General features: G+C 34.0%; 2 protein-coding genes across 4 annotated transcripts; both read left to right on the top strand.

Annotated features, from left to right (window-relative positions):
• The first annotated feature begins 7,768 nt into the window (after positions 1 to 7,768).
• LOC144573555 (uncharacterized) lies at positions 7,769 to 10,116 on the top strand. 2 transcript variants are annotated; one of them, XR_013518026.1, is made up of 8 exons: positions 7,769 to 8,065; positions 8,465 to 8,578; positions 8,786 to 8,854; positions 8,949 to 8,968; positions 9,046 to 9,098; positions 9,186 to 9,212; positions 9,311 to 9,392; positions 9,747 to 9,792. XR_013518026.1 is itself a non-coding variant. In XM_078323339.1 (8 exons), exons 1-8 carry the CDS (start codon positions 7,876 to 7,878, stop codon positions 9,911 to 9,913), a joined length of 726 nt encoding a protein of 241 aa, XP_078179465.1. In that variant the 5' UTR covers positions 7,783 to 7,875; the 3' UTR covers positions 9,914 to 10,116. The 2 variants fall into 2 exon arrangements, 1 of the variants encoding a protein (XP_078179465.1); XM_078323339.1 differs by having other exon boundaries at positions 7,783 to 8,065; positions 9,186 to 9,216; positions 9,747 to 10,116.
• A 3,887-nt stretch (positions 10,117 to 14,003) lies between these two features.
• Positions 14,004 to 15,959, top strand: LOC144573155 (uncharacterized). 2 transcript variants are annotated; one of them, XM_078322854.1, is made up of 3 exons: positions 14,004 to 14,147; positions 14,826 to 15,154; positions 15,236 to 15,959. In XM_078322854.1, the coding sequence occupies exons 2-3, from the start codon at positions 14,828 to 14,830 to the stop codon at positions 15,842 to 15,844; spliced, it is 936 nt and encodes a 311-aa protein (XP_078178980.1). In that variant the 5' UTR covers positions 14,004 to 14,147; positions 14,826 to 14,827; the 3' UTR covers positions 15,845 to 15,959. The 2 variants fall into 2 exon arrangements, with proteins under 2 accessions (XP_078178980.1, XP_078178981.1); XM_078322855.1 differs by lacking the exon at positions 14,004 to 14,147 and adding an exon at positions 14,435 to 14,541.
• Positions 15,960 to 16,871: the final 912 nt, after the last annotated feature.

Below are 16,871 nucleotides of genomic sequence, written 5' to 3'. Positions count from 1 at the left end.
ATTGGTTTTATTAGTATCTCCTGAAATGATAGCCCCAGCTTTGATACGATCTAATAAAGATAAGCCTTGTATTTTATCAATCTACACTCCAAAATTTAGACCATATTAGTAAATCATCACCACATAATAACAAGAAAATCTACTACAAAAACACAGAATAACAAGAATCATGTTAATACATAAGCCATATACTCTGTACCCATTAAAACTTTTTAAATGACAAAATAGAAAAATGACTATATAATACAACTAATAACATTTCAACTCAGTGATTATTTCTTGAGTTTCTCCACGTGGTAAACATTTCATGAGCTAATGTGTTCCTCCAATTGGTTCATTCATCTGTTGATTCAATATGTGTAATTCGCTCACCATCTAGCTCCTCTAGCAGTAGGTTGGACTCTTGCATTTCGACATCCAAAGGATCAATAGGCATTTCCCTTCGAATATGATTGTGAATGAGCGCACATGCTGCAATTATTCGACATTGAATCTTTACCGGATAAAATGATTTTCCCCTAAGAATTACCCATCACCCTTTAAGAAGACCAAAACATCGTTCTATAACATTGCGTGCCGAGGAATGTTTGTAGTTATAAAACTCCCGTGCTGTTCGTGGTAATCTGCCATCATTCCAATCACTTAAATGATATCTTTGACCTCTGTAAGGCGTAAGAAAACCCTCTCCATTTGGATAACCGGCATCACAAAGATAGTAGTAACCTGTAGTTATAAAAAATACAATCTTTTGAATTGGAGACATGAAAACAGCTCCAAATTTACCTTCTGTCATACAAACAAAGAATGTATAAATTTCTACTACTTATTAATTATAAAAAAATCAACTAAACAAAACAGCATGTTAAAAACAGAAAGAAAGGACAAAACAGCCCTTATTGGAAATCTAAAATTTATTTCATTCAAATATTTTTTGGTTAACAAGTCTGTGAGTGCGTGGATGCAGGGAAACAACAAATTGATGGACTGGTACAGCTGAACCTGGTACGTTTGACATATCAATATGATCTGATACACTGGCATGAAGGAATAGGATACCGGACTGGTACAGCTGAACCTGGTATGTTTGACATATGGATCTGATATGATTCACTGGCATGAAGGAATAGGATACTGGACTGGTACAGCTGAACCTGGTATGTTTGACATATGGATCTGATCTGATACACTGGCATGAAGGAATAGGATACCGGACTGGTACAGATGAGCACATAACAAATGGAACAAGGATGGTCACTTGTGGCCTTCAAAAATGAAGACCTCAACCAAGATTTTCGACACAATTAAATGACCATCTCTCACACAATTAAATAATTCAACCCAGATTTCCCCTCAAGAACCCATGACAAAAGAGATAATCCATCGTCATATGTCTCAGGCAATACAACAAACACCTTGTCTGCATTATTATTACTATTCTGTGCTGCCATCAAAACTCAAGTAAGACTTGAGCAGCAGTATAGAAAAGGATTAGAAATTTGTCAATGGAACATCGATATGGTGAGGTCAACTTATGGATAGTATTGATTTGTAGGGTTTTAGTAAAGAACGAGAAAGAAATAGAATCTTTGTTTTAGAAGAAAGAGCCAAAGAGGGTTCAGAGAATTTTTGTTCTCTCCAACACCTCAACCCTTTCTATTAATTCTCTCCTTTGCCTCCCGCTAGAACCAAGTAATTGGTGTTAAAATAACTCAAATTTTGACGAATAGGGGAAAGGTCATGCGGAGAGATAAAAAGAGATAGAACCTGTGATCGGAGATTAGAAATTAGAGACGGAGGCTGAAGAATGAGAGTGGAGTCGGAGATGGTTTTCCCCTTGCGAAATTATTCCCTGAAATTATCGGAGAAGAAAACGGAAAAAGACTTCCAACCAAAAAAAATAAGAATTGGCGCGCGCGCTTGGTGTGATTTCCGCGGAGCGGGAATGAAAAAATTCCGCCTTTTGTTTGGCCATCACGATGACCGTAAATGAGGGCATCGAGATAGACAGGAATCATTCATTACCATGTATATACCTGCGTTAATTTTGCCAAACACGGTAATCCCATTCTAGGGTATTAAGATGCTAGGGAATCAGCCTCTAATAGCATGAACCAAACGCCCCCTTATTTTTGGGAGAATTTTACGTAATGATAATACGAGAAATTTACTTATTTACAACATTTTACAATATTAATTTTATAATATTTTTAAAGTACAAACATTTGATTTAAATTATATAATATGATCTTTATATTAAAATATCTTTAGAGATTAAATTTTATATTTTTTATGTAAGTTACAAAATTCAATAGTCTGAAAATAATATTTTTTTTAAATAATCAGGGCGTGTTTGAATGAGGCAAAAAATAATGTTAATCTAGATTAGCAACTATTATGAACTACTATTATGTGTTTGGATGTATTTGAATTAGCAAAAAGAGATTATTCTTTGTTCATAATTAATTCAATCAAAAGTTCAAAGTTAGCTCACTGTCTCAAATTTAAATTAACTCACTATTCTCACATTCAAGCCTTCATCCAAATACAAATAGCTTACTATTCTCACACCCATTGAGAATAGTGAGCTAACTCAAATTTGAGACAGTGAGCTGATGCGTCCAAAGGGTATGGTGCAAAGTTTCAGCACAAATATGTACTTTTTAAACCTTCAACACACGTTTGAGTTAAATTGCAAGTGCACAATTCTATCAAAGTAGTATTTGAGGTATCGAACCACAGGGAGTATGATAAAAACTTAGTTTAAACTTTAGTAATAAATTTCAGAAAATAAAAGTAAAATGCAATAAAAGTAAATTGGGGGGGTTTGTTCTAACAATTCCTAAATTTGGGTTCAATACCCGAATAGAGAGTTTAAAACAATAAAAGTAAATGAATGAAAAAGAAAGGAATTGATTTGTTTTCAAGATTTAGAGATCTAGGGGTCTTTGGTCTACATTTCCTTGCTAACTATATCTATTCGGTATTTGTTTAAGTTCATGTATGATTTAATGAGGTTTCTAACCTAATATGTCATTAAGGGTCACTTTCGTGAATTAATAACGTGTCTAAGTAATTCGGACTTCACGGTTAGGTCCTTCACCCTAGCTACTTAGACCATAAGCTCTTGTTAGTCTCTCCTCTCCTCAAATATTGATACTTCACGATTAAGTCCTTCATACCAATACCTGATTCGATTTGAGATGTCCTAATTAGGGTTTGCCTTCATAGTTAGGTTCTTCACAAAATTCCTAACCTTAATTTCTATAGTTCCGGCTTAGATTACAAATTGGTTACAATCCTAATCTAAACCTAGGGTATTTGCATTCATAATTTGGTACTCTCCTCTCGTCCTAACTTCTTTGGATCCTTTGACAAAGAGATACCAAAGCGGGACTACTGCGATTTCAAGTACTAATTATGTAATTAACACAAATGATAAATCACAGAAATTAACATCAAATCCCATAAAACAATCATAACAAAGACAAATAACCGAATAAGATACAATTAAACAAGTTCATGCATTGACCTAAACCCCTAAAGAGAGAACTACTCCCTCATGGAGAGATCCATTACAAAAATTGGCAAAGTAAGAAGAAATGAAATAAAGGAAGTAATTACACCCTTTGACAAATCAAAAACCTCTATCTTGCCGACTTCTTGCTCAAGAAACCCTTCTTCTCCTTGCTTGAAAGCTTTCATTTTCTCCAGAATTTATCGCTAAGTATTGTGTATATAGAGAGAATGAAAGAGGAAGAGATGTATGTGGAGAGGGAGAGAATGAGATGAGGATGGATGATGGATGGGAAGAGATGATGGATGATTCATGATGTAAATGGGAATGAACCTCCTCTTTTATAGCCAATGACCATGTCCAATTAAGAGGCTAGGAAGTGGAGTTAGTGGGTGCTATATTTGGATTGTTTCACAGGATTGCCTTATCCACATTTGGCTGTAAAAACGTGTCCTTGGTGCGCCAAAAATAGAAACCGTGTAATTTTGGCTATCTGCGAGTTTAGTGCGTCCAACTGACTCCAAATTTCTTTTTTTAGTTTCTCATGTTGTAGATCTTCTTCCTAGCTTTCCAAAAAGTGGTCGCAAGCCTAAATCGGAGTTACGAGTCAAAAGTTATGGCTATTTTAAGATCAGACTCCAGCTATGCGTTCTGCTACAGTGCTACCATCCGCACTGGGATCCACACTAGGCTCGGACTTTTCCTGTGCGACCATAGTGCGGCTGCATCGAGATCCGTGCGTCCGCATCGATATCCGTGCATCCGCACGGATTTTGATGTATAGCTTATTATACCTTTTTAAAATTGGCGCGCGTCCAGAAATCCATCTAAGTACTTATTGCAGTCATATCGCAAATCGTGTGTCCGCACTGAGCATTTTTCTTCGGTTTTCTTCATTTTTCTTTATTTCCTGCAAGTTAAAACCAAGCAAACGCAGTAACTTGATTCTAAGTGTATTCTATTCACTTTATATTCAAAATACAAGATATTTGATGTTATTTTGTGATAAAAATCAGACCGAATATGTATATAATTTAGGCCTATCATGAGCTAACCAAATTTTTAGTTGGATTAATAAAATAACATGCTAACTCATAAAAGACAAACAAATAATGGTCTTTTTTTGCTAACCCAAACACATCCAAACATAGAATAGCAGTTTGGAATAGTCACTAACCCTGATTAGCACTATTATTTACCTCATCCAAATGTACCCAATAACTCAAGCATTCGTCCAACACACTCTTAATAAATATAGTAAAAATGTTCAAAAAAATGTACAATTTGATCTCTAATCACATTTTAATATAGAAATCATGTTAAATGGTTTGAATCGATTATTTGAACTTTAAAAAATTATACTACACGGTATTGTAATTATAAAATGTTGTAAGTGGGTCCCTTCTCTATGTGTATATATACTTATAAAATCTAAAAAGTAATATATATTAATTATAAGAACTTAAATATCTGATATATTTGGTTTACACTGTTTTCTCTTCACATAGCTTCTAATTTTTTTTTGTTACTACCTCACTATCTCTCAGAATTTGGACTTTACTATTGATTCGTACAAAAGTCAAATATTATTATTGATTCATTGGTGTTGCATGTGATGGTGTGAATTCCACAAGCTCCAAATTAGCTCAAATTGAATTGAAAACATAGGAAACTCATGCGCAGGGTCAAACTGTGCATGTGGTAATATATGAATTTTGTAGAAATTAATGATAATATTTGAATTTTGAAAGATTAAGGTGGTAATTCGGACAAAGCTTTCGGTTTTATAATATTTCTTAACTTGAAAGAAATATATTGTGTAAGTTAGCTTTTTTTGTTTATTCTCTTTCTTCCTTTTGTTTAATGAGGAGGGTTCAAATGTCTCCATGTTTTTGTGCTTTCATCATGCCTCCATCTCTCTCCATCATTTTCATAGTTCAAACAGTCGATCCGAACCACTCAACCTAACCTCCATACTAAAATATGTTTGGAGACCAAATTTTATATTTTTAGGAATTTTTTTACTATTTTCTTAGATAGGTACAAAATCAGTAAATATAAACCATCTAAAAACAATATTTTTTTACCTATCTAAAAAAATAGTAAAAAAATTCCTAAAAATATAAAATTTGGTCTCCAAACATATTTTAGTATGCAGGTTAGGTTGAGCAGTTCGGATCGACTGTTTGAACTTTGAAAATAATGGAGAGAGATGGAGGCATGATGGAGGCACAAAAACATGGAGGCATTTGAACCCTCCTCTTGTTTAATTAGGTGACAATTTTAATTTTTCCTTCGTTCTTTTTTCTTCTCCTTACATTCCTTTTTTTAATACAAATATCGTTATCTCTGTTTGAAGACGAGAGTTTTACTTACAAAATTAACAGAGCAAGCAAAAACTCAATGCTTAGAAGGCTGCACAAATGAGAAACTGCGCAAAATGGACCTTTTTTTTTTCTTAATCCTTTTCCTAGTTTGAATATTGCAACAGTACAACATATAGAACAAGAATATCGAGCGTGCAGATTAAGCTTGCTTTGCTAGAACATTTTTTCTTCCCTATTTTTGAACCTTTTGCTATTAAACGTCTAAATCATAAATCAAAAGACTGATTCTTAAATTTCGGTAATTTTTAGTTTTTTTTTTTTTGTAATTAATCTACTGGTGTGTTTAGAAACCAGTTGTAACTTTGATTTACTTCTATCGTTATATTCGATTCAGTGTAAATCGAATGCACTATTGACACATCTATTGTGGTGGTAGCACTTTAACCGGTGACGACTAAGATTTTAGGGCAAGGGGGGATTTGAAAGAGTTCAGATCCAGTGCGGTATTGTAGCATGTAGAATATTAGAATGAGACCTGCATTATTGTTCTTTACATAGTGACAAATGAATTATTCGGGTTCGGTTCGGTGAGATTAAAAATTCGTGATTCGAAAATAATTCGGAATTATCCATATCAGAGATCTCAGTCCTGCAATAGAGCAAAAAAAAAATGTTATGGGAAAAATTCGCTAAAAAATTGTAAAATTCGGAAAAAAATTGTAAAATCGTGAATTATTCTAGTTTAATTCGGTCAAAGTTCAGTTAACCGAATAATTCAGCGTTTGGTTTGACATCACCAAAGAAAACAAATTATACGAATTTAATTCGCAAATCTTGTTACTATGGTTCTTTATGACCCTTAAAACAGATTCTCTGTAATCTAAATAAGCGACGAATTATTTTGACTCAGTTGGGAATCCATTCTAACAAGTACATTCAAAATTCAAATTAAGTAAGATATCATACATAATCAGCTTAAATTCAAACTATTAAATATAAGTTTGTACAAATTTTAAGATAGATCTTCTATATTTCAAATAGATATGAAGTGTTTTTTGACTCGATTTTAACCAATCTGATACAATCAAATATGCATGAATATATGAATTGGGGCAACAAAAATGATCCAATACTTTAAGGATCTGTTCGGATGTCATAGAATTACACGGGATGAGATTTGACGGAAATGAAAACTCACTTTTGAAAAATTGAGAACCCACGAGGACGAATACGCACAGGATTAATTTTGAGAATGTATTGAATTGAGTGTTCGGTTGTATCGTGGAATTAGTTGTGAAAAATTATATTTTTCTTTATAAAATGCTTAAAAGAGTGCATGAGAGATATATTATTATTTTTATGGAGGTGTTTATGATAATTTAAGAGGATATAATTATCTAATTATAATAATTTAACCAACCTGATACACTTATAAACTTAATTCCTCTCTAGCTCTTATTGAGAATTTGACACTTAGTGACTTAAACAAGAGGTGTTAGGAAAATTTTAAATTACTTAATTCTATTTAATTCTATTTAATAAATTGTTTAATCATATAAATTTTGAGAATTTGATAGCATAATAATTTATTTAACATATTTTACTTTTAAATGAATCTTTTTGTGTAAAATGATTTCATTTAACTGATACAAACATCTTCAGTGTTGTTTTACAGAAGAACCTGTGGGAGCATGAGTGCGTGACTCAAGATTAAAAAACAAAAAAAGCAACAAACCTCTTAAATTATTGTTTTATTCGCGGATTGATTCGCTGGAGGATTAAATCCGAATTATTCGCGAATCTGGTTACTGGTTACTGTGCCTCATACTCCTCTTTCACGGAAAATAAAACTCGCTACATAGAGTACTATAGAGAAACAAACGCAGAGGAATCAGATCCTCTTCAGACACGACAACAGTTGTTTTCGAGAAAGAACCTTTTTAGGCACAATTTAATGCCACTCTTCACAGTCACAGTCGCAGGGTCACAGCCAGGTGTCGGTCTGGTCTGAGCAGCTAGCGGGACAGCGGCGAGATGGAATCCGAAGCGGCGATGTGGAAAGCGACGGATTACGGCAACGCGGGGTACTGGGACGCCCGGTACAAGACGGAGAAGGGAGGCGCTCCGTTCGACTGGTACCGCTCCTACGCCGCTCTCCGCCCTTTCCTCCGCCATTTCGTCCCCACTTCCTCCCGCGTCCTCATGCTCGGCTGTGGCAACTCTCGTACCGCCTCTTTCTCTCTTTTATTATCTATTTGTTTAATTGGCGGCGTTTGGGGTTTAGCACTGGCTGGTATCGGTTACAAAACAGTGTCAGCTCTAATTAGCGGCACCTGGCGACATTAATTGACGCATGTTATTACGCAATCCGTTTAAATCTGGTATTGAGACTGACATTGTAAAAATATCCAGATTTGTGAATATTGGATCCAGCTCATTTGGTCTAACCATCTGATTACTGTTTCCAGTGAATTGCCAAATGATGAGAGGCAATTCTGGTAATGTTTCAGTCAGGTTTCTTGGAATAGATTCAAACCTAGAAAGAGTAATTGTGTTGCCAAGTTATGTAAAAATAAAGATGCATGTCAAAATGCTAAATGTTAGTTTTCTCTTGGAACTGCAGTGATGTCAGAGGATATGGTGAAGGATGGCTATCCAGAGATAGTAAATGTTGACATTTCATCAGTGGTCATAGATATGATGAAACAGAGACATGGGCATATTCCTCAGTTGACCTGTATCCTTTTCTAGATCAGCCTTTTTGTACAATCTGGCATATTATGTATTGGTGAGATTCAATGTTCTTTTAAGTTTGAATCATAAGCCTCTTAACTTCATGGACATGTCAGCATTGCAACAAAGTGGCATTCTGATTGTTGAATCTACCAGTAATGGTTTTAACTTGTTCATGATTCATTCTATTTGTCGTCCTTGAGAACTTTAGACGTGCAAATGGATGTAAGGGATATGAGGCTTTTTTCTGATAGATCTTTTGACTGTGTTGTTGATAAAGGTATTGATTTTTACTTTCCCTTTTACATCATTCTGCTTTTGAAATTTTCTTACTAACATCAGAAAATTAACATGTTTTCATTCTTAATTTGAAGGTACTCTGGATGCATTGCTGGTAAGTCTTTTTCTTATTCTCAATCTGCAACTTTCATTTTTAGAGTTACTCGGATTTACTGATTTTTTTGGCTGCAGTGTGGCACAAATGCTTTGCAAGCTGCATCTCAAATGCTTGGAGAAGTGAACAGGTTTTTAGGCTCTTTCTCCTGTGATTTTTCTGTCCGCTCCAATGTTTGTTAGGCTTGTTAAGTATTTCCTTTTACATTTCAATGCAGGGTTCTTAAGCAAAGCGGAATTTATATGTTGGTAAATTTTTATTCTAGTTTTGATTTTTTTTTTTCCAGCTTGAACTTGCCTATAATTTTGGGCTGTAATACATGTGATTTGTGTTCCCTGGCAGATAACATACGGTGCACCATCAGTTCGAGTGCAGTATTTGAAGCAAGCCGGACCTAATTGGAAGATTACATTATACATACTTTGTATATTCTCTTTTCAACTTTTTTCTTTGGTGAAGAAACAACTATGGTCTGGTCTCGTTCAAACCTTCTAGCAAAGTACTACAACATTTTTTTAAAAATAAGCATCAGACTGTTCAACCCTTATTTAGTGTACCTTTTATAAATGGTAGGGTTTGAACTCTTAACAACCATACCGACACTATTGTTGTATTACAACTATAAATTACAGTTAATTACAACTAAATATCAGGAAGCCCGTGATACACTTTTGAAGGACGCTATCCAATCTGACCAGTAACTACATTAAAAAAAATCAAAGAAAAGGAATAAGTTTTAGGCCTAAATGTTGCTTTTCTATCTATTTGTTCTTCACAGCCAGCTCTAGAGTTGAAGAGGAAATTAATGGATCATCCAGTTCGGCAGAATTAACCATGGAACCAGTTCCCCTAACAGAGAATGGTCAGTTACCTGCTGATTTTGTTATTGAAGACCTTGAATCACATTTTATTTATGTATGTGAAAAGATGCCGGAATTGAGTTGAACCTATAATCTGTAATAACCTTGGAAATAAAAGGTGCTGATCTACCCTCACACTTGAAAGCATAGTTTCGCATTGGTATATAGCTTTAGAACTGAAGATAACTGAATCCCATTTATGCTAATTAGACGTGTTTCGATATTTTGTTTCCTTTGTATTACCCGATGTTTCTGTTGCATGGAAAACTTTGGGTTATGACACTTTTTAATCAGTTGGCTGCATATTGGATTAATTATAAGCTCTCGGTAACAAGTCACCTGCATTAGTTTATATATTCTTTAAATCTTAATTGAACCAGTGAGATGTGATCTTTCTGTAGTTGAGACCGAGTTCGGATCTCCTAAAGTAACCCAATTTATATGTTTAGATCTGGACCGTCATATTAAGCTCTCAACTCGGTCGGATTGGCTCAGATTCGAATCGGATCTAAACCCAAAAGTTGGGTTACTTCAGGGGATCCGGACCCGTTGAGACCAGTTACATTAACCGGGAGAGTAAAAACAGAGTTGCTAGAGATGTTACCATGGATAAAGAATTCCAGCTGCACTCAAAATAGAAGGGAATATGTGTTGAAAAAAGAAAATGAATTTTATCATAGTTACTCAATATCGCATTTCATATGTATGTCAAAAATTGGATTGTTTTGCATTTTTTTTTTAAAATTTAATGTTACAGAAATACAAATTGTTACACGATTCCCAATGGATATATACCCATCATAAGAGATCAGATCTCCTGCCCCCAGAGTCACTGCGGGGTGGGCCCGGTTACTGTTAAAGGGTTAAAGTTAACTGGTTACTGTTTACTAGGGGCCCACTCTTCAGTGACTCTGGGGGCAGACGATTTGGTCTCCCATCATAACTTCATCAATTAGATGTTTCCCCATCAAAATCTTAAAATTAGTTATTTCCCTATCTAAATTCACTTATATTATTAATATACCCATTTGTTGATTAATCCAGTACAAACACTGATTATTATTAATAAAATTAAATAAAATTACAATTTTGCCCTCCTTTTCATCTCCTCCAACTCAGAAAATAAAAATATGATTCTTCTCTCTAGTTGATTATATATCTGTTCTTCAGTTTACAGATTCAAAAAACGATTTGTGCTTTTTTTCGTCTTCTTCATTTCTCCCACAAATTTGTCATTCTCCTCAGATAAAAGCTTTCATTCCCTCGAAAGTTTAGTAATTTCAGTTTTTGTTTCTGGACTTCTTGTAAATAGAAACTCGACTTCTCCATGTCCATCTTCACACTCTATCTCTGTTTCACCTTCTCCACATTTTCAAGGAATGATTTTGTCGTTTTCATTTCATCCCACCTTTATTCTTGATTTTATAGACATGTGAGACTACATAACATAAATGGGGGCGACATCCAGGTAGGCACTCATTAAAGTTTACATTAATAATCATTACATTATGGATGAATTGAATTGGATCAATCACCTGGGTAACTACCCATTTCAGCTTCAATTTTATCAAACACTCAAAGAGCTTCCTTAAACAATGTGATCCTCTGTTTCATATAATGATTTTTTCATTCCCATGTCATCCCACCTCTCTCCTCTATTCTTAATTTTATAGAAATGTGAAACTGGAGAAGGTGAAACAAAAATAGAAAGAGTGTGAAGAGGAGGTGAAGATGGACATGGAGAAGTTGACTTTCTCTTTACAAGAAGTCCAGTTAAAAAAAAAAAAACGAAATCACTAAACTTTCTATAGAAGAGGCAATAGAGGAGACCCATAAAAGAATGAAAATCTTATGAGAGGAGAATGAGAACTTGTTAGCGAAATGAAGAAGATGAAAGAACAGATACAAAATTAACTAGAGAAGCATATCTTTATTCCCTGAGTTGGACGAGATGAAATGGAGGGTAGAATTGTAATTTTATTTATTTTTACTAATACTAATCAGTATTTTTAATGGATTAATTGACCAATGGGTATATTAATAATATTGATGAATTTAGATGGGGAAATAACTAATTTTAAGGTTTTGATGGGGAAATATTTAATTGATGAAGTTATGATGGGTATATATCCAAATTTCTCTTTTTTTTGTTGAGGAAACCCAATGGATACCGTGTTACGTACCCCGGTGTAAAGCTTGTGATGCTACAGTGAAATTTAATAGCATATGTTTTTCACGACCGAAGTAAATAATCGTTATTTAACGGCGCCAACCAAAATTTAATGTTACAGAACATTTACTCTTGACTCGTCAACTTACATCGCCAATTAAAATAAAATTAGCTATAAAACTTAGTAACTAATTATTTAATGACATGTTTTTCTATAACAATTTTATAAAATCTGGTACTTTAAAATGTATTAGAAATTAAATACCATAAGTATATGCATTTTACTCCCACACATTTAACGAGACAATAACACACCTCCCAGATCAAGATGAGCATGAATAAAGTGTGTGAATGGATAGAGACTACATGGCTATTATAAACAATAAAAATAAAAAAATCAAACCCATCTATTCATATTAGTCGGAAATTGTAAGACATTATGGTACTGTGTATGAAGATGGGTTTTTTAGCCTTTTTATCAACCAAAAAAAAATATTAGTCGGAAATATAATGGAAAAAAAAGAACAGTGTAAGATTAAGTGGCAAGAGTTTTGTGTGGAAATATAATGGGGGATTTTTTATTGGTAGTAATTGATAGAAAAAAAGAGAGGGAAACAGAAAGAGTGCAGCTATTTTTATATGGGTAGTAAGATTGATATTGTTCATACCGATCCTAACTTCTTTTTTTTAAGTTGCAAAAAAAAAAAGTTTAGATCGGTATAAACAGTACCAATTATAACTTAAAAAGGAAGTTTAGATCAGTATGAACAGTACCGATCTTAACTTTTTTTAAAAACAAAAAATTAGAATCGATATGATCATATGAACAAATCTTACTAATAAAAAAACAGCTATACTCTTTCTATTTTTCTCTCCCTTTTTCTATTAATTACTACCAATAAAAAATTCCCTTTTTCTATTAATTACTACCAATAAAAAATTCCCAATATAATGCATCCTTATGTGGGTTGTAAACTGTGCACACACCAGCGCTAGATCAGATGTGGCCTAACCATGGGACACATGATGTAATCTCACTTTATAAATAGCAATTCACTTGTCAGCATAGTGACAACTTAATAGTTCGGGAAAGGTTCGGCAGAGTCAAAAATTCGTGATTCGGGTATAATTCGGGTATAATTCGGAAATAATTCGGAAATAAATCGTTTTTGTAAACACAAAATCAGTATAATTCGGGTATAATTCGGGTATAATTCGGTATAATTCGGATATAATTCGGAAATAATTATTTTATTATACGGATTTATTTTTAAAATTTTAAATACAAAATATAAAGAATTAAAAGAAAAATTCAAAACACAACACACAAAGTTATACAGATTCATCAACATAAGAACACAAATCTTGGAGGTAAAGATGCTCCTCGAAAATACAACACATAAAAACATAAGATATCTTCACTGTTGAACTTTTCTTTGTCACACTAATAATCTGAACGGTTCAAACTATAAATAAACGGTTCAGATTGTCTAGAAGCATCAAAAGTGTTCTTTCTGGAGTGGAGTTGAAGACTTAAAGCCCAGCACAACTTTCTATGTCTAAATTTTCCCGTGACTCCAGCTCAGAAATTCAATTTCTCCCGCGTGACAAAGCAGCGAATTTTTCCGAACTGTACGCGTTTAATTCGTAAAATTCGTTAAAAACGCGAATAATACGCGAATCAACGTATTAAACGCGATTTGATTCGTTGGATACTCCAAAACGTTTAATTCGCGAATAATTCGCGAATTATACCCGAACCCTGTTACTATGCTTGTCAGCCGCTGACAAGCTTTCACACAAAAAAAAAAAAAAAGATTTAAGTGGCAAGAGTTCACTTTCCTTTTTTTCTATATATAAAAGTTATTAGAGGCTATAAATACGAGTGCATATGAGTTTATATATTAGAGGCTATAAATACGAGTGCATAGAGAGAATCGCAGAAATCATTTTTTTTCCTTTAAAGACTTTTTCATCGAACAATTTATAGACAGGATCAAAGCGTGGAACTCCGAACTCTTTCTCGTCGTTTTGTCCCTCTTTTGTCGGGTTTGAATACGCGCGAAGCGGATCTTTCGCATCCACTAAGAAGCACAGCTGCCGGTTGGCGGCTGCCCCTCTTCCCGTCTCGTCTCCAGCTTTCATCCAGGTACAGATCTAAGTTATTGCATGTGATGTGATATAGATAAGGTGCAATTGCTTACTGTGGAACCGAGGCTAGGGGGTCTGAGGAGGGGGTAAAGATATTGACGGAGTAGTTTTAGCTTCATGCAGCGCACGAATTCTATGCAAGGCTGTTTTATTTATATTGTCCGTGCGCTGCATGAAGCAAGAACTGCTCCTTCAATATCTTTACCCTAGGAAAGAGAAATTGGTATTGAATGTTACCCAGTGGAGACGATGGGCCCCCTCGGTATAAGTGCAAATTAAGATTTCTAGTTAATTAATTGATTGTCTATTCTTTTTTTTTTTCTTCTTCTTTTTTAATGGAAGGATGAAGGCTACAACTGTACTCTAGAGATATTGGTAATTTAGGACTTTAGGTTAGTTGAATTAGGTAGTTTGGGTTAATTAATTGATTGATTGTTTAGTAATTTAGTTAATTTGATTAACTGAGAACTTAGTTAGTTGCCTCTGTGTCAAATGCATGTTGTGATGTGTCGTGAAGAGCTTAATTCACTTTTTATGTTAAATGGTATTGTTGTAACTTGTGACCACAAATTATTATAAACCAACAGCCTAAGGCATATTTCGTAGTTATGGTAGTTTAATACATGTGTTATCCTTTTTCTAAGATATCACTTTTTCTTTATAATGGTAATTTTAGACATGGCTAAGAGAGATGGGTCCAAGATGAGTGCTTCATGGGACAAGCATGCCGTGCACACGTTTTGTGACCTCTGGGTAAGAGAAATAGAGGCTGGAAACCGACCCGGCATACATCTGACAAGAAATGGTTGGAACAATGTTATATCAAATTTTGCAAAGGAAATAGGTCGGGACTTTAAACCCGTACAGCTGAGGAGCAAGTTTAACGTGTTGAAAAGAGACTGGAAGCAATGGAAGCTCTTGATAGAGAATGAGACCGAAATCAAATGGAACCCGAGCAAGGACACAATTGATGCTTCCAATGCTTGGTGGGAAGAGAAAATCAAGGTACTAATTTTTCTATTAGTTTGCTTAATTGTATTTTTTTTAATTTTCTGTATTGTTTTTAAATTGGAAGTATAAAATCAGGTTAACCCTGAGGCAAAGAGATTTCGACGCCATGGTATTGACCCCGAGTTAGAGCAAAAGCTGGATAAGATGTTTACAGTTTCCTTTGATTTGGATGAATATGCTCCCACGCCAAGTGACGCAGAAGAGCTAGTCTACTCAGATGAACCCGAACCCGAACCCAAACCCAAACATTCAAGAAAAAGAAAATCAGGTGACAAATCTTTTTTGCAAGATAAATCAGAAAAGATGCAATTAGTTGTGGTTCAAGTTCCAAGGGAACCAGTTATAACAAACAATCCAGTTGAGAAAACATTGTCACCGGAAATTTCTCCAAAGGTGGAGGTAGTTCTGGATCCGGATCAGCAGTCAATTAATCGGCAAGACCGATTGCCAGATGAATTTGAGAGCAGGAGCAAAGCTGCCTCAATCAAATGTGATCATACATGTTCGATTACTGATGCGATACGTCTTTTGGATAGCATTAGTGAGGTACCAAAAGCAAGCCCACTTTATTATTTTGCAATTAAGTTAATATTAGATATGGATAAGAGGGAGGTTTTCATGGCACTCTCACCAGAGACTAAGGTGTGGTGGCTTAAGATGGAGGAACAGGAAAGTAGGAAGTAGATTATATTTTTAGGTTTTAGGGACTTTGTTTTTGTTTTGTCAAATATTAATGTTTTTTGTTTGTGTTGATGGAATTCTGTTGAAGAGTGTTATTTATCAGTTTATGCTTCCTTTTCTGGGTCTGTTTTTTGGCATCAAGATTCAAGAATCAATAACTTTCAGTCTTTTTCTTGTTTTATTCTACAAGAAAGAAAATACTTTCAGGGATAAAAATAAGGTCAAATGTTTCTTTTAACATAGAAAATAACAGAAGATTTGATTATTAGGTTGTGTGTAGAGTGGTCTTTAAGTATAGCTTTTATTTGGACTGCTCTAATCAGACCTTCAATATTTTATAATATAAAATTCAATGAACACCTAATTAATACACAGTACCTCTCTGGCCATGTATCATATTCCTAGCGTTTTGTTAGAATTGTGAAGTTAAGATGTCTATAAATTAATTCCAACAATTCTTCTCCCACACAACAGCTTGTCCCTTTTGTGACTATTTTTGCTGACTGATTTTTCAAGTCTTTGTTTATTCTTTTTTAATATTGTTCTATTGTTTTATGCATTTCTGATGTCAGTGTCAGTCGTTACGCTTATGTTTTTTTCAACGCGTCTTTTAGTTGAAAGTATTTTCTTTGTCAAATAATTAAGAGGAGAATTCAAATGTCTTTATTATGTTTTTATTTTTTAAAATTATAATAACTTAAATGTTAAAATAAAACTATGAGATATGATCTATATCATCTTCTTTGTGCATGTAGAAAATCATGATAGTTCGATTTTGTTTTGAGGTTTAGAGTTTAGGCAAAAGGTTGCAAAAAATAAAGCGATGCATTCATTCCACAAAATAGAATTTTGGAGAAGAATAAATTTTGAATGTTATTTTTTTAAATTATTGATTCATATACAACAAAAATAGATAATTGATATTGGTTTTATTTTGACATATGAATTTTAGAATTTTTATTATTAGAAAAAAATAAAAAAAGTGGAGATATGATGGAGGTTAAAAAAATAGTGACATTTGAACCCTCCT

This window comes from Carex rostrata, chromosome 21, assembly GCF_964058835.1.
Source record: "Carex rostrata chromosome 21, lpCarRost1.2, whole genome shotgun sequence".
NCBI lineage: Eukaryota > Viridiplantae > Streptophyta > Magnoliopsida > Poales > Cyperaceae > Carex > Carex rostrata.
Note: the sequence above shows the minus strand (reverse complement) of the source record. Positions and strands in the feature narration are given on the sequence as shown.